The 23735-nt window shown below is 42.1% G+C and overlaps 1 protein-coding gene across 7 annotated transcripts in view; it reads left to right on the top strand.

The window, feature by feature from the left end:
* Positions 1 to 23735, top strand: part of LOC144782941 (uncharacterized) — a 682231-nt gene that overhangs the window by 43412 nt on the left and 615084 nt on the right. For 6 of the 7 annotated variants that reach the window (XR_013601325.1, XM_078662171.1, XM_078662172.1 and 3 more), the window contains exon 3: positions 1647 to 1762. The exons of the other annotated variant lie outside the window; for it this stretch is intronic. Coding sequence is in view for 5 of the 6 variants with exons in the window: in XM_078662171.1 (XP_078518297.1) it covers positions 1647 to 1762 (116 nt within the window). In the remaining variant the exon portion in view is untranslated. The remainder of the gene's footprint in view (positions 1 to 1646; positions 1763 to 23735) is intronic. 7 annotated transcript variants of the gene reach the window in all.

The raw sequence follows: 23735 nt of genomic DNA, 5'->3' as shown, positions 1-23735 counted from the left end.
ATTTTTTGCTGTTACTTATTAATGGGACATTTTTTCCATTACATTCTCTAACATCTTGCTGACAGCCTGTCCTGTGTGATGCGTTTTGCTCCTCTTTCAGCATCTACTTCTTAGCGTGTCCATTGCTGCCGCTACATTTCATTTTCACTGCATTCTCACTGGGTTTGTTCAGCAAATAGTACCACGTTTTCCTCAGTGCAGTGTTTGCCGTTTCCTCCTTCACTCTCAACCTTGCTGTGTTGGCTTTTATTTACACTTTTACAATGGCTCATGATTCTAAACTTTTACAAACTGGCACTAAACCTAAACGGCCTAAAAATGATCCGCCCTCACCCATCAAGTCCTCTTCCAATCCGGTTCTGGACTCCATCTTGGAAGAGGTTAGAGGTCTTCAGCCGTTCATGATGGCCACGAATGATCGACTTAAGCAAATAGAAGACCGCTGGGTTCTTATGGAGGGCAAAGTACTGTCTTTGGAGCAAAGGGTTAGTGATTTTCATGATGCCTCTACTAAAATTCCACTATTGGAGCAAGAAATCCACAAGCTCAAGCTCCATACTGAGGATTTGGAGAATCTTAATCGGAGAAACAACCTACGAGTTTATGGTGTTCCGGAAAATGTTGAGGGGTCCGACATGGTGTCTTTCATGCAAATTTTTTTACAGGATCTCTTGGAACTCCAACCTACGTCACAACCTCTTAACATTCAAAGGGCTCATCGACTTGGTCGTATTACCTCTACCTCTGGAAAACCTCGTGGAATTATTATGCTTTTTCTTGAATTCATGGAACTGATGTCTGTTCTAAAGGCTGCCAGACTTAAAAGATGTCTTCAATGGTCCGGTCATAACATCTTTATCTCGCAGGACCTTTCCAATGCAACAAATGCCCGAAGGAAAGAATTCTTGAATATGCGACCCCTCATGCGTCAACTCAACATCCAATATGGTATTCTACACCCGTGCTTCTGCAAGATCACACACAATGGGCGGACCAGATCCTTTGATGATCCTCAACGACTTCATTCCTATCTACAGAGTATTTCTCCGTCAACGATGGACACTGCTATCTAATGTTATCTTGAGCCTCCTCTTCTGATGGTCTTCTATGTTACTTTTTCTCTTCTCATTTCCGTTTCTTCTTCTCTTTTTAGCCGTTCTTTCCCCTGTTCTGCCGTTTCCATTCCTATTTCTCCTATCATTGCTCTTACATTATTTTCTTATTCATTTTTATGTCCTTTCTTCTCGGTAGCTTGTGGGGTTCTGTCCCCTCTATGGTGCATCTGTGACCCTCATGTGTTTTTCGTTCTTTGCTTCTCCGCTCAGGCGTCTTTGCCTTGATCGGATTCCTTTTTTCCTTCTGCTAATTGTCCTTTCCTCTCTCTCTCCTCCTCTTTCTTTTCTCTCTTCTGTTCTTAATATTTTTTCTCTCAATCTCTGCGATATTTTATATTTCTCTTTCCCTTTGCAATCTCTCTATCGATTGTTTTTCTTCTTGCTGTACTGGGCCGTGTTGCAATTTCTCTTTCGATTACTTTTCTTCTTGATATACTGTGCCTTGTTGGTTAAAACCTACATTTGTTCTTCTTGTGTGTTGCGAGCTCTCTTCACATGTATCTTATGTCTTTGTTGTCTCCATTTTTGTAGTGAACCCCTTGCCGTGTGTGTTCTCCGAGTGTCGCCCATCATTCCTCTCCTCAATGGTGTGTTACTTTGTGTCTTGGAATGTACGAGGTCTTGGTCATCCTGTCAAGCGTCAAAAGGTACTGTCTCATTTGTCCAAAATTGGTTCTCAAGTTGTTTTTCTTCAAGAAACGCACTGTTCTGATGTTGAATCGCTTAAATTAAAACAGCAGTGGGTGGGACAGGTTGTGTTTTCTCCTGCTGTTGGTAAGAAGGGGGGAGTTGCTATTTTGTTTCACAAAGCTCTGAATGTTCAAATCATTTCATCTCAACATGATGGTGAAGGACGTTGGGCAATGGCTAAGGTTGTTCTTCAGAATAAGACTTTGGTTTTGCTCAATATTTATGGTCCGGTACGTCCTGACCCTGAGTTTTGGAATACTATTAAAACTTTGATTTCCTCTATTGATTGCCCCGATTTTGTTATTGCCGGAGATTTTAACCAATCGTTGGACCCTTTCTCTGATCGATTATCCTCCAGTAAATTTCAACCTGACAAAACACATAAGAGCTTCCAATCTGCCATTGCTTCACGTCCTTTATATGACTCCTGGAAATTATGTAACCCTGATGTGTTGGAATATACATTTTTCTCCTCTGTTCACCATACCCGGTCCAGGATTGACTACATTTTGGTTAGTAAGTCTTTACTCCCCTCCCTTCAAACATCCTTAATAGGTTCCATTTTTATCTCCGACCATGCCCCTGTTACCACCTCAATGGATCTTTCCCTTATCTCCTCAAAATTCAGTCGTTGGAAATTTAACACCTTTCTTTTATCAGACTCAGTTTTCTTGAAAGAAAGTGCGACCTTTTTTGATGAATTTTTTACATCTAACAATCCCTCTGATACCTCCATTCCCAATAACTGGGATGCGTTTAAAGCTGCGTTCCGAGCTTTTACTATATCCTATGTTGCCAAAAAAAGAAAATCAATAGGAAGAAATACGATGACCAACTACGTCATATTAAAAATCTTGAGCATTTGTATTTCTCTTCCAAATCTTCCTCCTCTCTCCATGACTTAATTGTTGCCAAAACTGAACTCAACAAGATAATTACCAATGAAGCTTGTAACACCCTTCTTAAAATAAAATCCATATTTCATGGTGGCCAAAACAAAGCGGGAAAAATGTTGGCAAATTACTTGAAAATTAAGTCTGAACGTAAAACTGTAGGCCCCATTTTCAATGACTCTATACACAAATTGGTTACAGCGGATGAGGACATTGCTGATGTATTCCACTCCTATTACCATTCCTTATATACCGATGATACCCACCTCTCGGATGCGAACCTATCCTCCTTTTTTGAGGGCCTCCCTTCTCCCCCATCCCTACCGAATGAGTTTGCTCTCCTGGAAGAAGACATTACTATCCAAGAGGTAACTAGAGCCATTAACTCAATCAAACGATCAAAGGCTCCTGGTCCGGATGGCCTCCCTGTAGAATTGTATTCCTCGTTTCATTCTTTTTTTGCTCCTAAACTCCTTCAAATTTTCAACTCTTTTATTTTAAGTGCGAAGGCTGCTGGGTCCATTTTAGAATTCAGAAAAGGGGGTGGATTTTAGATGCACTGATTATCATTATCCCGAAACCTGATAAAGACCACACCCAATGTAAAAATTATCGTCCTATATCCTTAATTAATTATGACTGCAAAATGTTTGCTAAAATTCTTGCATCCCGGCTTGATTCCCTTATCCCTCATCTAATCAAAACGGACCAAGTGGGTTTTGTAAAAGGCAGGCTTGCTGCGGATAATGCTCGTATGTTTTCTAGTGTCATTGCTCACAGCAAACATTTGAAGGTCCCTTTAGCAGCATTGTCCTTAGATGCCGAAAAAGCGTTTGATCGTATCAACTGGCAATTTTTGTTCCGTACACTACATTGGTTTGGCTTTGGTCCCTCCTTTATTTCAATGGTTAAACTGCTCTATTCATCCCCACGTGCCAGCATTTTTGTTAACAACCAGTTTTCCAAATCCTTCTCCTTATCTAGAGGTACCCGACAAGGTTGTCCCTTGTCTCCCTTATTATTTGTTCTATGTCTTGAACCCTTCTTAGAAAGAATTTGCGCTAATCCTGCCATCTCGGGTTTTAAATTGTCCTCCACTGAAACTAAACTGTCTGCTTATGCGGATGATGTCCTAGTCTATATTTCTAATCCTGAATCCTCTCTCCCACCTTTTATGGAGGAGGTTAGAATTTATTCATCTGTCTCGGGGTATAAATTGAAGTTATCCAAAACAGAAGTCCTTCCACTTAACTCACTATGCTGTCAATTCATGTTCAACAATACTGATTTTGTTTGGTGCCCCTCTAAAATCAAGTACCTTGGCATTTGGTTTGCTCCCTCCTTGAAAGTTACTCTTACATTCACTTTTGAATCCCTCATGAAAAAACTCACCTCCCTTCTTCAACTCTGGTCTCCATTGTTTCTATCCTGGTGGGGCAGATTGGATACGATTAAAATGATGATTACCCCCCATGTTCTGGATACGGTTTCTATGCTCCCTTTCAAAATCCCCATTTCATTTTTTTCACGTATAAACACTCTTTGCTCTAAATTCTTATGGAACAACAAGCATCCCCGTATCTCTTTGCAGAAGCTGACCCGCCCTAAATCTGAAGGTGGAGTTCGCTTTCCTAATTTTAGATTGTATCACTCTGCCTTTCTGATAAAACAATCTTTTTCTTTGGCCTATGATTTTCATGAAGCACCAGTACCCTCATGGGTTCTTCTAGAACGCTCTCTAATGAAAGATTTTTCCTTTCAAGATATTGTTTTTATGTCAAATTGTACTTTTTTAACCAAATTTCCAATCATAAAATATTCACAAACAGTATTATACAATGTCTTCTCCTCTAACCTATCCTCTTTACAATGTTTTTTCTTATCAGTTGTTTGGTATAACAAATTTCTTCGTTATAAAAGCAAATCATTTTAATTTAAGCATTGGAAAGAAAAGAATGTTTTATTTGTGCATCAATTTTTTGATAAGGAATCTATCATTCCGTTCTCGACATTGCAACAGTTATTTCATTTACCCTCATCTTATGTTTCTGAATATACTATTATCACGACTGCTATTCAATCACACTTGGCTACCCTCTCTTTGCCTGCTGTCTTTCCTCCTTTTATGCCTACTTCTTCACTCTATCCTTTATTCTCCACTCAGCAACCTAAGGCTGCTTTTGTTTATACACTATTACTGTGCGCAGATATTGTTCGTACTAAATCAGTTGTCGAGATTGCTTGGGAAAATTATCTTGATATTTCGTTACCTATTTTGTTGTGGGATCGAATTTGGTCCAAATTGTTTAAAGTTTCCCCTGCTGCTCGTATTACCCAATCTTTACTGTTTATATATCATAGAGTCCTTTTAACCCCAGTTAGTATTCATAAGTTTTCCCCAACCTCTTCTTTACTCTGTTGGTCCTGTTCTAAAGATACTGGGACTCTTAAGCACTTGCTTTACGACTGTCTCCCTGTTTTCTCCTTTTGGAAGCATGTTTGGAAGATATGTATGCAAATTTTTGGTTTTTCTGCCCAGTTATCGTTACAGAATATTTTTCTGGGCTCGTTGTCTCCGGATGTTGATATTACCTCTTCTTCTGCAAGATTGTTGGACTTGTTTATTTCTCTTGCGTTTAAAGTTATTTTATTATGTTGGAAAGATAATTCAAAAATTTCTGTTCCCACTTGGTGGAATTTTGTTTGCGATGAACATAGGATTGCTATTGCTTCCTCCTCTTCTGTCCCCCTGAAAATTAAATCCGATCTCCTTTGGCTCCCTTTTACCACTTATCTTTCCTCCGCCACTTTTCCTTGAATGGTTCTACGGTCTCCCACTTAGTGTTTACTTTTCTCTCTCTTTCTTCTCCATTTGTCTCTTTTCTTTTTCCTCTCTCTTCTCTCTTTCCTCTTTTTTCCTTTCTTTTTCTCTTGTCTTTTCCCTTTTTCCTTTTTCCACCTTTCTATATCTCTTTTGATTATCATTTGGTTTTATCACTCAATGCAATTGTCTCGGTACTCTTTATTGTATATTCTTGGTTTTTGACTTATTTATGACCTTTGTATTGTAGTGCACCAAAAAATGCTAATAAAAACTTCTTAAACATAAAAAAAAAATAACTATACTGCCAAAAACACTGATCATTTTTTCAACAAAGGCTTTAAAAACCCTCAAGGTACTCCATGTCAGTGATGCAATCCCTATTTACTTTTTCATGGAACATATATCCGTCCGTATAGTGCAAACTTTGGACTGAGTCACCTCAAATTTCTGTGTGAGTTCAGGTTGTTGGTGATTGCGCATTATGGGGCACAATTATTTGAAACAAAAGGCGAAAAGAGTTTCTCATACTGCCTGTCAGTGGGTCATGACATGCATGCATATGTCAACAACAAAGGGAGAGCAAGGGAGAGGAGACACTCTCTCAGTCCCCAACCAATCGTACATAAACAAAAAGAGAGAGAGGTCAGAACAATCTCTGATCAAACTTTCAGGGATTTTTAAGGACCACACGAAACGGAGTCAGAAATAAGGTTAGCACACCCAATTTGGGTGATGAAGAAAGCCCTCACACACCGACCTAGTCAGTGTCATGCTTCATCATCGGGCCCCACCAAAGAGGCCGAGTGCCTCTTTGGTGTGCTACGACGCCAGATAGACTGCGGAGCGGGTTGTGTGGGGAGGGCGTGCTCTAGATTACAGTGAATTAATTTAAAAGTGCCTTAAAACGAGTATCCAAAACAAAATTTAATGAGTGATCCCTAAGGCACAAAGAGTATTAAGTGTCTGGATTTAGTTGCCAAGGATTATGGTTGGTTAAATACAGAATATACTCAAAATAGATTTACTTAGTCAACATGTTTCTGCCATAAGGGTGGTTGTTTACCAAGGCATTCGTCAGGACTAAACCCCGGCGGTATGGGCTCTCTAATCACCCACCCTAACCTGGGGACGTGAAAGTGAAAATTAAAAAGGTGAAAAAAGTGCTTAAAAAAGGGGGAAGAGTAAGTTACTCATTCCAAAAAACTCCTTAAATTTTGGAGTATAACAGCACCTGTAAAGAAGAAGGGACAAACAAACAGAAGACAAACAACAACATAATTATTATATGCCCTTCTGAATTGTCATTGTGCTCCATGATGTGTGGCTTAGAAGTGGTTTACCCAAAGTAACCAATGTATTTACAGCACCTTCCAAATAGCCCCTATAGGAAGATAGCGCATAGCTCTGGGAAGTGCAGTGCTAATGGTGTACTATTTACAAGGAACAGACTAAAATGGGGGGGTTTTAAAAAACACAAATGCGTGAAATCCTTCTGAAGGGATCAATGGACCTCAAAGGTCTGTGCCCCTCAAGTTGGTATCTCTAGATAGAAATCTCACTTTCAAAATGGGCGCTATTGGCACCATGGGTCACGGGAGGGGATCGGAGCGAACCTGGCACATCCTAGGAGAAAAGGAAGAACCATTGCAGTAACCTGTGCAATTGTGGACACTTAGCTTAGATCGTCGAAGAAGACGAGCGACCTCGAAGGGTCTACTCACGCCCTCGGTGCTCTCGACCCGCCGGAAACCTAGTTGCAGCCTCCAGACCGGACCCCGAAGATGGGAAAACGGGGCCAGCAATGCGGATCTTAAGGGAAACAGTCGCGTCTGCGCGCTGTTTCCGGGTGGGCGTGTTCCGCCGCAGAGCGAGGCTAGGAACGCACCCGCCCACCCTGGAAGGTGCGGTCCAGAGTGAGAGCGAGGCTTGGTTGACGGCCGGCTCTCTCAGTGGACCAATTGATACAGCGGTGCTTAGTGAGTAGGATTAAAAGTAAACACGCCGCGTTAGTGCCATATGTTTGAAGGCAGGGGCGCTGGGCTAGTATCTAATGTAAGGAAATCGGGGCGCTGGCATTGCAATAAACCCCGTTTCAGAGGCGGAGTGCAAATGCTCCATAAATCAATTCGCCTACTATACAGAGCAAGGAGCGCTGATAGAAGGGTGCCTAGTGCTGGTAAAGGGAATGACACAGCCATGCACTAGGTCGAGTAAGGGGTTATATTGATCGATATGCAGCAGTGCAGCAACGCTGCTCATAACATGCAGGCTTGGTACATGCTGTAGTGGCAGACCCGGATACCGGGGGTAATGATACACAAACAAAAAGCTAAGGACAACCCAGATTGTATTCAGGGGGTTAGATTAATCAATAAGCAGCAGTGCAGCAACGCTGCTCATGACATGCAGGCTTGGTACATGCTATAGTGGCAAACCCAGAAACCAAGAGTAATGGTACACAAACTTAGCTAAGGAGATCAGAGTTACTGTTTTAAGGTCCACCCAGATTGTATTCAGGTTGGAAGACCAATATAAGAGTGATGGTGTAGACTGTACCCTTATGTTAGTACTGAGCTCCATGGGATGTCATCGTTAAGCCCATTTACATTGGTGCCCAAACGATACACCCAACGTTGCTCTTTTTCAAATAGTCTTTTAGCGATGTTTGTTGGGCCACTGACCACTTCAATTACTGTCCACCTCATGTCGTTTGGGGTGTGGTTTTTGTCAAAGAAGTGGCGGCTTAGTTTCGTGGTTAGTTTCTTGCATCTGACATTACTTCGGTGCTCGCCGATCCGTTGTTTTATCTTGCGCGTAGTCATACCGACATAGCGTTGCTGGCAGGGACATGTAATCAGGTACACAACGTTCATGGTGTTACAATTCGTGTGATCCCTTTGAGTCCATACTTTTCCAGCTTCAAGTGACAGAGTTTTTGTGGCTTCGGTTAGGTGACAAACGCTGCAGTTGGAGCACGGGTAGTGCCCTACGACTCTGGGCATCCCCCAGGCACCGGTGACTGTCGGAGTAGATTCAATGGGTGTAGTTCTTGGACGAGTGTGCACCAGGGAGTCTCTGAGGCTACGTCCTTTCTTGAAAGAAAAAAGGGGTTTCTCCCAATTCTCTCTGTGAGAAGTCAGTATTGACCAGTGTTTATTGATTGATTTTTTCATAAAATTTGAAAGACTGCTGTACGTGGTGACGCACGTAAGTGGAGTTGAGTCAGGTTCAGTGACCTTGTCTTCTAGCAAAGCCTCTCTTGGTTGATTTCGAGCTCTCTTGAAACCTTTGGTCAGGATAGGTGTAGGGTAGCCTCTATCTTTCAGTTTCCCAGTCAGACTATTGGACTGTTCTTTGAAGTCTGAAAGGGAGGTGCAGTTGCGTCTCAGCCTGAGATACTGCCCGTAAGGGAGATTCTCCTTAAGCGGGCGGGGGTGGAAGCTGCTAAACTGCAGGAGGTTGTTTTTCGCAGTTGGCTTATGGTGGGTTTTTGTTTCCAAGACTGTTCCGTGCACAGAGATTACTACATCAAGGAAGACTATCTCCGATCTGCTTTTGGTGTTGGTAAACCGCAGATTGCGATCTAGGGTATTAATCCAGACCAAGAAGTGTTCAAGATCGGTGTCACTCCCAGTCCAAAGTAATAAAACGTCATCTATGTAACGCTTCCACAGGAGCATAGATGACGAGAAAGGTGCGGTGGACGGTAGGATATTTTTTGCCTCAAAGTCAGCTACATACAGCCCCGCCACGCTTGGAGCAAAAACACTGCCCATAGAGGTGCCCGAGCACTGGAGGTACAATCTGTCTTTGAAAGAAAAAAAGTTTTCTTTCAGGGCAATCGTGGCACACTCGATGATGAAGGCTTTGGGTGTTTGGTGATCCCATTCGATGGAATCCAAGGATTCTGCCAGGACTCTAATCGTGTCATCCTGGGGGATGCTTGTATACAGACTTTCAACGTCCAGGGTGACAAGAGTGACTGAGTTAGCTGGAAAAGTTATATCCGATAGTAGGCGTAGGAGGCTCTTAGTATCTCTCAGATAGGCTGGGGTTGACTGTACCAAAGGTTTCAGGAAATAGTCACAAAATTGGGATAGGGGCTCGAGTAGAGACCCGATCCCCGAAACTATGGGACGGCCTGGTGGAGGCAGTTTGTTCTTGTGCATTTTTGGGAGTGTATAGAAATACGGAATATTGAACTTGCCGGTTTTTTCAGAAAGCTTAAACTGAAAGCCTTCTTTGAGGGGAAGGATGACCCGAACGAGGCCACAAGGAACGGTGACACCGGGCTAAGACCTAGCTCTACTTTCACCCCCCCCCCACATACTACACCTGCAGCAATCACTACCTTCGAGCAGGCTGTATTCAAAGACCTTGAGTCCTGTGAAATCCCTACAGTCTTTGGCAACTTTAGTACTGCGGAATACCAAGCTCTGCAGCAACTGCAAAATGACAGCACGATTACCATCAAGCCGGCCGACAAGGGCGGGGGTATCGTCATTCAAGACACTGTCGACTACGAGAGAACGTGCAATCAACTACTTGGGGACACGCGGAACTATACCCCACTTACAGTAAACCCCACGGCAGCCCTTACTAGGAGAATCACGACCCTGGTCCAACAAGCTGAGGAAGAGGGACACGTGTCCAGAAACGAGGCTGCCTTCCTAAGGAACACCAACAGTGTTATTCCGTATTTCTATACACTCCCAAAAATGCACAAGAACAAACTGCCTCCACCAGGCCGTCCCATAGTTTCGGGGATCGGGTCTCTACTCGAGCCCCTATCCCAATTTTGTGACTATTTCCTGAAACCTTTGGTACAGTCAACCCCAGCCTATCTGAGAGATACTAAGAGCCTCCTACGCCTACTATCGGATATAACTTTTCCAGCTAACTCAGTCACTCTTGTCACCCTGGACGTTGAAAGTCTGTATACAAGCATCCCCCAGGATGACACGATTAGAGTCCTGGCAGAATCCTTGGATTCCATCGAATGGGATCACCAAACACCCAAAGCCTTCATCATCGAGTGTGCCACGATTGCCCTGAAAGAAAACTTTTTTTCTTTCAAAGACAGATTGTACCTCCAGTGCTCGGGCACCTCTATGGGCAGTGTTTTTGCTCCAAGCGTGGCGGGGCTGTATGTAGCTGACTTTGAGGCAAAAAATATCCTACCGTCCACCGCACCTTTCTCGTCATCTATGCTCCTGTGGAAGCGTTACATAGATGACGTTTTATTACTTTGGACTGGGAGTGACACCGATCTTGAACACTTCTTGGTCTGGATTAATACCCTAGATCGCAATCTGCGGTTTACCAACACCAAAAGCAGATCGGAGATAGTCTTCCTTGATGTAGTAATCTCTGTGCACGGAACAGTCTTGGAAACAAAAACCCACCATAAGCCAACTGCGAAAAACAACCTCCTGCAGTTTAGCAGCTTCCACCCCCGCCCGCTTAAGGAGAATCTCCCTTACGGGCAGTATCTCAGGCTGAGACGCAACTGCACCTCCCTTTCAGACTTCAAAGAACAGTCCAATAGTCTGACTGGGAAACTGAAAGATAGAGGCTACCCTACACCTATCCTGACCAAAGGTTTCAAGAGAGCTCGAAATCAACCAAGAGAGGCTTTGCTAGAAGACAAGGTCACTGAACCTGACTCAACTCCACTTACGTGCGTCACCACGTACAGCAGTCTTTCAAATTTTATGAAAAAATCAATCAATAAACACTGGTCAATACTGACTTCTCACAGAGAGAATTGGGAGAAACCCCTTTTTTCTTTCAAGAAAGGACGTAGCCTCAGAGACTCCCTGGTGCACACTCGTCCAAGAACTACACCCATTGAATCTACTCCGACAGTCACCGGTGCCTGGGGGATGCCCAGAGTCGTAGGGCACTACCCGTGCTCCAACTGCAGCGTTTGTCACCTAACCGAAGCCACAAAAACTCTGTCACTTGAAGCTGGAAAAGTATGGACTCAAAGGGATCACACGAATTGTAACACCATGAACGTTGTGTACCTGATTACATGTCCCTGCCAGCAACGCTATGTCGGTATGACTACGCGCAAGATAAAACAACGGATCGGCGAGCACCGAAGTAATGTCAGATGCAAGAAACTAACCACGAAACTAAGCCGCCACTTCTTTGACAAAAACCACACCCCAAACGACATGAGGTGGACAGTAATTGAAGTGGTCAGTGGCCCAACAAACATCGCTAAAAGACTATTTGAAAAAGAGCAACGTTGGGTGTATCGTTTGGGCACCAATGTAAATGGGCTTAACGATGACATCCCATGGAGCTCAGTACTAACATAAGGGTACAGTCTACACCATCACTCTTATATTGGTCTTCCAACCTGAATACAATCTGGGTGGACCTTAAAACAGTAACTCTGATCTCCTTAGCTAAGTTTGTGTACCATTACTCTTGGTTTCTGGGTTTGCCACTATAGCATGTACCAAGCCTGCATGTCATGAGCAGCGTTGCTGCACTGCTGCTTATTGATTAATCTAACCCCCTGAATACAATCTGGGTTGTCCTTAGCTTTTTGTTTGTGTATCATTACCCCCGGTATCCGGGTCTGCCACTACAGCATGTACCAAGCCTGCATGTTATGAGCAGCGTTGCTGCACTGCTGCATATCGATCAATATAACCCCTTACTCGACCTAGTGCATGGCTGTGTCATTCCCTTTACCAGCACTAGGCACCCTTCTATCAGCGCTCCTTGCTCTGTATAGTAGGCGAATTGATTTATGGAGCATTTGCACTCCGCCTCTGAAACGGGGTTTATTGCAATGCCAGCGCCCCGATTTCCTTACATTAGATACTAGCCCAGCGCCCCTGCCTTCAAACATATGGCACTAACGCGGCGTGTTTACTTTTAATCCTACTCACTAAGCACCGCTGTATCAATTGGTCCACTGAGAGAGCCGGCCGTCAACCAAGCCTCGCTCTCACTCTGGACCGCACCTTCCAGGGTGGGCGGGTGCGTTCCTAGCCTCGCTCTGCGGCGGAACACGCCCACCCGGAAACAGCGCGCAGACGCGACTGTTTCCCTTAAGATCCGCATTGCTGGCCCCGTTTTCCCATCTTCGGGGTCCGGTCTGGAGGCTGCAACTAGGTTTCCGGCGGGTCGAGAGCACCGAGGGCGTGAGTAGACCCTTCGAGGTCGCTCGTCTTCTTCGACGATCTAAGCTAAGTGTCCACAATTGCACAGGTTACTGCAATGGTTCTTCCTTTTCTCCTAGGATGTGCCAGGTTCGCTCCGATCCCCTCCCGTGACCCATGGTGCCAATAGCGCCCATTTTGAAAGTGAGATTTCTATCTAGAGATACCAACTTGAGGGGCACAGACCTTTGAGGTCCATTGATCCCTTCAGAAGGATTTCACGCATTTGTGTTTTTTAAAACCCCCCCATTTTAGTCTGTTCCTTGTAAATAGTACACCATTAGCACTGCACTTCCCAGAGCTATGCGCTATCTTCCTATAGGGGCTATTTGGAAGGTGCTGTAAATACATTGGTTACTTTGGGTAAACCACTTCTAAGCCACACATCATGGAGCACAATGACAATTCAGAAGGGCATATAATAATTATGTTGTTGTTTGTCTTCTGTTTGTTTGTCCCTTCTTCTTTACAGGTGCTGTTATACTCCAAAATTTAAGGAGTTTTTTGGAATGAGTAACTTACTCTTCCCCCTTTTTTAAGCACTTTTTTCACCTTTTTAATTTTCACTTTCACGTCCCCAGGTTAGGGTGGGTGATTAGAGAGCCCATACCGCCGGGGTTTAGTCCTGACGAATGCCTTGGTAAACAACCACCCTTATGGCAGAAACATGTTGACTAAGTAAATCTATTTTGAGTATATTCTGTATTTAACCAACCATAATCCTTGGCAACTAAATCCAGACACTTAATACTCTTTGTGCCTTAGGGATCACTCATTAAATTTTGTTTTGGATACTCGTTTTAAGGCACTTTTAAATTAATTCACTGTAATCTAGAGCACGCCCTCCCCACACAACCCGCTCCGCAGTCTATCTGGCGTCGTAGCACACCAAAGAGGCACTCGGCCTCTTTGGTGGGGCCCGATGATGAAGCATGACACTGACTAGGTCGGTGTGTGAGGGCTTTCTTCATCACCCAAATTGGGTGTGCTAACCTTATTTCTGACTCCGTTTCGTGTGGTCCTTAAAAATCCCTGAAAGTTTGATCAGAGATTGTTCTGACCTCTCTCTCTTTTTGTTTATGTATGCATGCATATGTGCCAATTGCGGGAAAGTGTGAGATATGCGATTTCAGGACAATGTGTGGAGAAAAAGGGCATGTATGCCTAACAGAGTGGGAGACTGCAGAAGAAAGTGATTTGAAGAGGAGAATGGGAGGAGAATGGGAGTGGTGTCTGAGACATGCAGACAGCCTCTACACCTTTTACAGAACTTAGTAGTGTTTAATTTGCAGTCTTATCTTCGGAATTGAAGCATTTTCAATTCTAATTATTAAAAACAAATGAATTGTGATTCATTCATCTTATGCACCTAAAAAGCATTGGCAAATCCAATAGATTTGTCTTACTCTACGTATATGTGTTTGTTTGGTGACATGTCGGGATGTAATAACACGAAACCCACAGAGAAGCACCTAAATTCTGGTTAGGGGTATGTGTGTGGTGCACAGGATTTTAGTGCATATGTTTTATGCCATGCACTTAATTGCATTGAAAACTGTTTTAAAGGATTTCTAGTTACGTGTCTTTCACCACATCCGCTCCAGAGACGTCCTACATTTATAATTACACTTAAAGGTCTGCGTACTACTACAGGAAAAGGCCTGTATGAAATGCTATGACTGAGGGTAAGAATAATAGGATTTTGTAGTATACGCATCTGCAAAGTTTACAAACTTTCAAAACGCTGAGGTTTGTGAGCATTCACAAACTTATTTGCAGGTTGTTTCCAGCACTTGATAGGCCTATGAAACAACACTTCCCTAATAAAGGACAGTGAGTCCCTTTCCAAGGCAGTAGAGGAGAAAGTATAACTGGTATATTCCATAGAGGTACATGTGACATGCTTTCTCCAGAAAGAAAATGGGCTTCTAAGAGGGGAAAAAATCAATAACAATAGAAACAATATGGGTTTTGCACTTCTACGCATGCTCTGGTGGATCTTATGTGAAGTATGCATGGATAACGTTGGGGTGCAAGAGAGCCCTGAGCTAGATGGCCTAATTCTGAGTTAGCTCTGTAGGCTGGAGCTAAAATATACTTACATAAAGCAGCTTTCAGCCATCTCTCTTCATCCATTGATCTTTTCTTGTGTCATTCACATTTTGCTTTCGCCCTCTGCAATATAAAGCATGGGCAATGGGTCAGCGTACTTGAGCCACTAGCTAACTTCACTTTGAGGGACTGCATTTAGCCTTTTTGCAAGGGGCACAAGGTAGTTCCCTTCAGTGCCAGTGCCAGTGTTTTTTGTTTTGAATTTATTATTACTTTAGTATAGCCCTCTCCACCGTTCAGTGCAGTAAAGAGTTTTGACTATGTGGGTGTTAGGCTAGCTGAGCATTTGCCCTGGGCTCTTCCGATAGAAAAAAGTAGAGCTGTATTGCACCACAGAGCAGCTTTTGCAGTTAGGAAATTCAAGGCCACCTCCAGTAGAGTGATCTCACCAGTCCTTGAAGTCTACAAGCCTACCGCCTTGGCTGTGGCTACCTATGGAGACGAGATTTGGGGCTGTGCTGATACCTCACCTCTGGTCCTAGCTGAAAATAAATTCATTAGGTCATTGCTTGGTTTGCTTTTGAACGTACCTCTGACACTGGTACGCTTTGACCTAGCACTGAGTAAGGTAGACACAGTGATCCTTTTAAAAACTTTGATGTACCTAATACGACCCTGGGCAACAGTGCCCCCCTACCGTGATGCTCTAATCGAACTTATCAAACTAGACGACAGTGCTCTCACTTCTTGGCTCAAGAAGATAAAACACATTTGTGTAGCCATTAGTGTGGAGGAAGTATGGCAGTACACAATGTCAATGGGAAAACACATAGATAATAAGTTGAAGAAAGCTTTTTGGGAAACTATGCTAGCCAGGTTATGGAACGACCAAACAGAGGAGAGTTTTCTGAAAAATTCCTCCTGCACAAATGTATTACCAGTTTTGAGTCCCACCTGGATAGCATCAGGCCCAGCCAAGCAAGTAATCTGTATATCAAATTTAGAATTGCAATACTGCTCAGATATTTTATTGGTAAATAAGCAAGGGTTACTTTTACACCTACTAATTTCCCTTTTTATGATGTCTTCAGACATGGAAGAACACTTTTTTTCTGCCTAAGCTATGTGTTTTCCAGAAGGAAGTGGATTGTTCCAATTCGTAGACTACTAGTCATCACACACTTCGGGAAGCCCATAGGCTCCTTAGATGCAATACAATAGATCACATTCTTCATGTCACCGTCAGACACCTACTCTGTGAATGTAGAATCAGATCAGGTAAGCTCGATAAAGAGGCTTGATGGCTTAAATTGGGAAATTTTCCCTTTAACTAATGTTTTGTCCCCATATGCTTGTATATGCACTTCAAAGATCTCACTGTCTGTAATTTTGAACTATGTATTCTTATGATGTTCTACTTTCATAAACAGAAATAAAGTAAATAATTGACTTTGAGTTACGGCTTACTGCCGTTTCACAAGGAGCACATCAACACACAAAGTAGTTCCCGTCGGCACCAGGGAGTACTACGGCAATGTGTGTATTTTTTTAGACCAGAACAGCTATTCTGCCTTAATCCATTGATTTTGTTTAGATTGTTGAGGGCTCGCAGCTTTCCAAACGATACAGTTGTGTAAAACCCATGACAAAGAAAAGCAAGAGTTTCCAAAAGGCTGGTGGCCAATGCCAGACCTATTGGCTTTGTCAATACTTGATTATTACGGAATTATACTATCCAAAGGCGTTTATGGAAATACGTGTGATAAATAATGCTTGTTAAAGCATTTGAGTCAAACCAAAAGCTAATTCAAAGATAATTCTAATGGGGCTAAAAGTGACTCCCCCCCCCCCCCCATAGAGTTTTCTAAAAAAAAAAATGTGGCAAATGGTGAATCTCAAAGCACGTGGGGCCTGTGACATTAGTGAAAAGTTGATAGAGCTTTAATTCAGCTATATAGTGTAGTTGGAGATCCTCCCATGAGTAGGTGTTGTATTTCCAATGCATTCAAGTTCTCGTGCTTGCACGCACACTTTATGTATTCCTTGTTTCCTTTTGAATCGCCTGGCTCATGGCACGATCATGATGTTCTAAAATAGGACATCTGATCGGGCCAGTGAACCGGGAGTGTTAGTTTGCTGAGTTTGGCGAACCGGGAGTGTCCGTTTGCTGAGTCTGGCGTTGCTGGTGGAGTTTTTACCGGTGGTGCTACTTCCTATGAGAACAAACTTAATCTTCAATCAATTACTGCTTGACTCCTACCTAACAATTGGCGATGATCTGGGGAAAGAGGCACCATTTTCACGAACTCTACGTGTGGATTATTTTTCTCATTTTACAGATTTCTGATTGAAAAGATTTTCAGCATATCCTAACTTCAAAATTACATTGGATTTTTTTTCAGGAGTGTTACTCAAGATTGCATCTGTTTCTTTATAACCATTTCCAGGTATCACTTTGTACTTATTTTATTATTGCCAGTGTTTACTCTGAATTGTGTTCTAGAAGGATGTGTTAAACACCGTGTTGATTTTGCAGCTATTTAGCGCACCAATTTTCAAAGTTTTACTCTCCTTGCAACTTTTATTATTCTTCAAAGCGAACTACTTCATTTTGAGCTTACTTTATTATTTCCAGTGTACTCCTTGAAGTTTATTTCGGAAGGATGCGTTAAATTCCTTGTTGATTTTTGCAGCTACTCAGCGGACCAAATTTCAACATTTTACACTTATCGCATCTGTTATTTTTCTTCAAAGCTAACAAACGTTTCACTTACCAATTAGCTTCTGTGCTCCGTTGTCGAACTTCAAGCGCCTCTTCTACTTTGGAATTTACTACCTGCAGCTGACTCGGAAGCAGAATTTCTTCTCCGGAACAATCTCTTGTGTTGTGAAGTTTTCACGTTCAACACACAACGCTACTGCGCATTGGCACGCATAACGTTTTTACGTGCAAGGCCTTTCACACTCTGTTTTTCTTATGCTCCACAACTTTACCAATGTTACCGAGGTAACCAATTTTTTCTCGCATCGCTTTACGTAAGCTAGTTCACTCAGTACAGTCACATATTTCAACGTTTCAAGGTTGTCCAAGAAGTTTTCCTTCGATGTAATTGGCATTCACCGAAGAGAAACTATTTCAAGTTCAAAGGGTACTGTTCATCCTTTTCACTTAGCTTTCACTTGGATTACTCTGCCTAAATATTTCTATGTTTTACACAGGGTGAAGAATGGACACTGCACCTTTCTGTGTTTTTTGTCAGTGAACACTTCCCTGCTCATATTTTATCTATTGTTTTCCGCCGAAAGGATCTCCTTTTATTTTTTTTTTTGTGTGTGTGTTTTCGTTCCTTTCCTTTTAAAATGTGTGCTCAGGGATACACACTTGCTCCACCACAATGTTTTTGGCCTGCTGGCAATGCTCCTTGCATGCCTTGGATTGAGTGGAAAGCTTATTTTTGTAATTATATTGAAACATTAGTTGCTAATGCAAAAATGAAAGCACCTAAAAAAAAGGCATTTTCTTTCATTCCTTGGGTCCTGAAGGCCTCAAGGCTTTTACCCAACTGCATAGAATTGAAAGTGATGGTGTTAGAAATGTTTTTGATAAAGCCATTTCAGATTTTGACCGTTATTTCTCTCCCAAGGTGTGTATAGGTACTTACAGGTATAGTTTTTTTTAAAGGAAACAGCAAACTGATGAGTCGGTGCACAACTATGTTTCTGTTCTTAAAACCTTGTCTCTTGATTGTAAGTTTGGTACTTTACAAGAAGACTTAGAGATCAGGTTGTTATGCATGTTAATAACTCCACCACCCAAGAGAGATTATGGATTAATGGTGATAGTGATCTTGAATGTATTTTGGCTATCGTATGGAAGTCTGAAATGTCTTGGAGGAGTGCTAAGCAGGCTATCCTGGCTGATAGCCAGAAACTGGTCGTAGGATGCTTGATTCCGGTCCAGGTAAGACATGGCTTGGCAGTTTTGACTGTTCCCATGAGGTACAGGGTCAAGACTGATTTGCATATGGCCATGTCTAAACTGGGGTGGGGTGGTGGGCAAAATAACGATGGATTAAACCCAGATCTGTGACTGGAGGTGAATGTTTTGCCAATGTGCAACATTCCGTCCATCACCTTGTGTGTTTTGCTGTTAATCACTCCACCATCCAAGAGCGATTATGGATTAATGGTGATAGGGATTTAGAATGTATTTTGGCTATCGTAAGGAAGTCTGAAATGTCTTGTAGGAGTGCTAAGCAGGTGAAAGGTGATGTTAACAATTCCAATAAGGAAATTGTGGCTAAAATTATTCAAAAACATGATGCAAGAAAAGAAGATTTAAAAAATAAAAAACAAATTAATTCTTACAAGGGTAAAACTGAGGTCAAAAAAGATAATTGGAGATGTTACAGGTGCAAAAGCAAGTCACATCTTGCCAATTATAAATTTTGTCCAGCAATTAAACAGAAATGTTTTAATTGTGGTGTTGTTAGACACTTTTCTGCAGCTTGCAGAAGAAATACAAATTACAAGGTTAAATGCATTGAACAAAACTGTGACAGTGAGGAGGAAGATAATAACACATCTTGTAGTGATAGTAGTTCTTTTGTTCGTAACATTAAGGATGCTGATTCCACTATTCTTAATGTAGATAATTTTTCCTTTAAAAAAAAAAAACAATCTCTGATATGGTTATTGGAGGTGTGAACACCCAAATGTCCGCTAACTCTGGGTCACCTTATTCTATTGTTAATGAAAATGTGTGGCAGTCTCAGTTTGCTAAAAGTATGGGTAATGATTTAGAAATTTTGGATATTAACCTGTTGTATAGCATTTTAGTACCCTAGTGTAATTTTCCCGATTCATGCCCTAATATATATACAAATCACCTTGCCCCTATATAGGCATAGAAATCATACCCATATTTAGACATAGCCCATGCAGTCCAAATACAGGCATGGCTACTTCCACTAGTTCCAAAAAGCCACAACGATTTCTTGGAAAACTCGGCTTCAGAAGTCAGGGACATCCCCTTTCTTGAATATTGATTTGTGCTAGAAATCATGGCGTTTTCAAAGAACTACCATTCCCTTGGGGTTCTTTGGTGACGGTATTATGTCCAACTTTACGTCAAACCAGGCACCTTCAAGGTATAAATATGCCCACACTTGCCCTAGCAAACACACGGTGGTCTGGAGCAGTTCGACTATCTACTTGCCCGAAGCAGCTCGCTACAGCAAGTGCCGAAGGAAGCCAACCCTCCAGCTGACGCACTGACAGAGAGGCTGCTTTTCTTGCGGGGTGTTGGGAAATCGAGTCCAGAGACAGAGATACCAGACCTCCTTCATTCTAAAACCAAGGTACGGAGCTGATTAGACCCTAAGAGAAATCTTGGATAGATTCTTGGCAAAGAAACTAAACTTATACTACACCATACTTACTTCTTCCTTAGTACAAGACTTAGGTTAGGTACATTGGGGTAGGCGTATTTTAGAATCACCAGTTGAGTGCTTTTAGCTTTGTTATTTATTTATGTATTTTTACATGGCTTAGAAACCATACCATGCTTTTACAGTATTATTTTATAATACTCTTCTTGCTGTACGCATCATATTTTGCAACCAGTATTGCGATTGTATCAGTTCACTTTACTTGCAAGAGAAAGAAGACTGTTCAATAAATACTTTTATTGAAAACGCCCGTCTCTCTATTTTCTCTGCAACTCTGTTGAAACGAAGCATGCTCTATTGACTGAGTAAAATACCTATCTATTGTTTCCACGACTCTGAAGATACGTTTATTCTTGGAGAAACAAAGTTGTCATGTTTATGCGGTTGTCAGAAACTAATCCCTTCTTGTTTATTCAAGAAAGTTTCTAGTGACCTCCGAGATAGCTGGCACTCACAATTAAGTCTAATATATTAATTAGAGACCTAGTTGACACAAGTCCTTTGTCAAATCTATAGGATATGTTACTCCAATGCGCAGAGCCTATTGGGAATATAGAAACTACACTACATGGCGCCAAACGTTTGGTAAGGCAGTAATTTAACGCTAGATACTAGAGTAACTCAGTCGTGCTTTTCGCAGAGACCCCTTTTTCTTTTTAAAAACTCCAGTAGACGTCTGGAGTGGGTAAAAGGATAAAATATCCGCCATGACTGAGTAGGACGGAAAAGCCTATGTATTCGTTTTTGGTTTGTTCAACATTGAAGGATACAGTGTTCCAAAATATTGTGCACCTTATCTTTGTTTCCTTGAAACTTGCTCTGCAAACTTTCAGTCAACAAAAATGTCGGATAGCGACACCGTGAACGGTGGCCCGGCAGGCAATAACGCAACCGGTGGAACTGCAGCTGCAGCCTGACCGGGTTTTAACGTTACCGGTTTCCAAGAAACCGACACGGATGCTATAATCATCCCGGAAAATTTAAGAAAAACCATTACTGTGAAGCTTATAGCAAATGGCCTATCACCAATAGGTGGTAGGGTAATTTTTGTCATAGAGGCACATGAATATCGGCAGACAGAGGTATTCTATTCATGGATAGTCTTCCCTGAAGCAATTCCAGTTACACATGTGTTCCACTTCTACAAAGAAGAAGAAATTCCAGCGGAATACACTCCTTTCGAGGATGTTGAAATTCCATTAACATACCAAGAGCTTGCGCTCTGGTTTAAAGGCGCCCTACAACATCAAAATCACATTACTAGGCTCGGTCCACTAGGTAGACCAGGAGCAACATGGCCAGTACTAGCCAGCTATACACCACATCCTGACATTGAAGAAATGTCAAGTGAAGAACTATTAGTTCAACTAAAACAACTAATTAAAATACTTAGACAATTGGTTCAATATGTCATGCAGACGTTAACAGTCCAACCTCCTATAAGGATTCCACAGCAAACCCCTCACCAGGGGAACACAAATAAAATGACACCACAGACTATACAATCAGTAATTTGTAAACTGCCCGCAAAAAGGGAACACATTCCATTCTGGATAGCTCAGAAAAGCGCTCAAGTAGAGGTAGTATTTCCAGATAGTACACCTCATGAGAAACACAGGATTCTAACAATCTGTTTACCAATGGGGATCGCACCACACCTGGAGAACTGTGACACTTGGGGTACAGTCTTTGCTGCAATCTACGCAAAAACCCATGGTGTTCCATCTATGGCAGTAATACCAGACGTCCTGAAACAGATTCAAAATGAATACCGGGCAGAGCATGCTTTAAATCTAGGTATGAAATTACTTAAAGATTTTAAACAGGTCTCAGCAATAATATTAACTAATATTAGAGGTGAAGCAGCATTCGTGGCCAAAAACTAAAATAACTTGATGTAACTGGCCAGAATAATAGAAAATTCGTATGAAGAACTAGGTAGAGATAGTTTGGGTGGGAAACCAGTTAAGCCTCAACTAACAGAAAGACCTGAAAAGGTCTTTATTAAAAACACTCTCACCACTCCTAAAAAGAAGTGAGAGAAGACTAAAGAAACTTCTAAAGAGAAACGTTCTGAACCCCGAGGTAGGTCTCCTCAAAAGGAGCCCTCTGAAAAGAGGTATAACCTCAGGAATAGGGATAATCTGAGAAAACATGATAGATATCAAGATACTGATACACGTTCCTCTTGTACCTTTCAGACTTCCTCACAGAAATCGGAAAGAAGGGGACGGTCAGAACACAAGGAAGAACGCGTGAAGTCCAAAGACGATCAATACACTCCAAAAAATAAGAAAACCCAATTCACCAAAAAGAAGGTAGCAGGTCTAAAAATAAGACATGCCGAGAATCTTGAGGACATAACTCAAGAACGGGGAGTGGGCTCAGACAATGCTGGACAGCGCAGCAGAAGTTACCATAGCTCGCAAGATCCTGAAGGATCATCTGGAGACAGTGGACTTGAACGAGTACATTCAAGTTGAAACTGCCGGCACCAGGGTTAGTGTACCCCATAAGTTATATGAAATAACACTCCGGATGGAGGGGGACATAACTAGGAAAATAAGAGCCTTCTTTTGCGTGAAGCTCTCTAAGGGTTATGACATTCTTCTAGCTGAAAAAGACTGGCCGCCTTAATTTGTCAGGGAGTGCCCACATGGCGAACACATCATTATGTCAGCCTTCTCTAATCATATTCCAATTCACTTAAAATACATCTCTGTCAGAAAATGGGCTGTAGTCCAGGCTCCAGCATTATATAAAAATCATGTAGGATGGGATGAGCATTCTCCTCACCATAAAATCCAGTTAAAAATCAACCAACTGCTCAGAGGCAGTATCCAGTTAAGCAAGAAGCTAAAAAAACAGATCAAGGAGATCTTAGATCAACTTAAATACCAAGGGGTGATTGAAACATGCACCTCGTCAATGAACAATCCTTTGTTTCTTGTCTCCTAACCAGACAATACATATTGTCTAGTTTTGGACTACAGACATTTAAATTCTTGTTGCAAAACCTTTACAATACAAAATGCACACAGTGCAGCACTAATGAATAACATAGTGCGTAAAAAATATAAAACTACATTAGATATTTCTAATGGTTTCTTCTGTCAAAATATTGCACCTGAAAGCAGATACTTGACCGCTTTCTCAATTATGGGGACACAGCATGCCTTCTGTCGTCTCCCCCAAGGATTCAAGAATAGTCCGGGGTTATTTTCAGCCAGAGTAACAGAGTTACTACAAACGTATGATGATGAGGCATTATCTTATGTCGATGACATCTATCTAACAGACGATGACTTGGAAAGGCACTTGAACAGAGTGAACACCATAATACTTGGCTTCGCATCTGAAGGGTGCAAATTCAACTTTAAGAATTGCCCACCTCAATGTCCTATTCTTAGGATACAAACTTTCAAGTGTCGGCAAAAGCCTGGCAGCAAACTTTTTAGAAAAGTGTGCTCTGCTCCAACCTGCAAAAACGCTGAAAAACTTACAGTCAATTCTAGATTTCCTGAATT

Source organism: Lissotriton helveticus, chromosome 9 (assembly GCF_964261635.1).
Source record: "Lissotriton helveticus chromosome 9, aLisHel1.1, whole genome shotgun sequence".
Classification (NCBI taxonomy): Eukaryota; Metazoa; Chordata; class Amphibia; order Caudata; family Salamandridae; genus Lissotriton; species Lissotriton helveticus.
The sequence above is the reverse complement of the archived record's forward strand: the minus strand, read 5'-3'. Positions and strand labels throughout refer to the sequence as shown.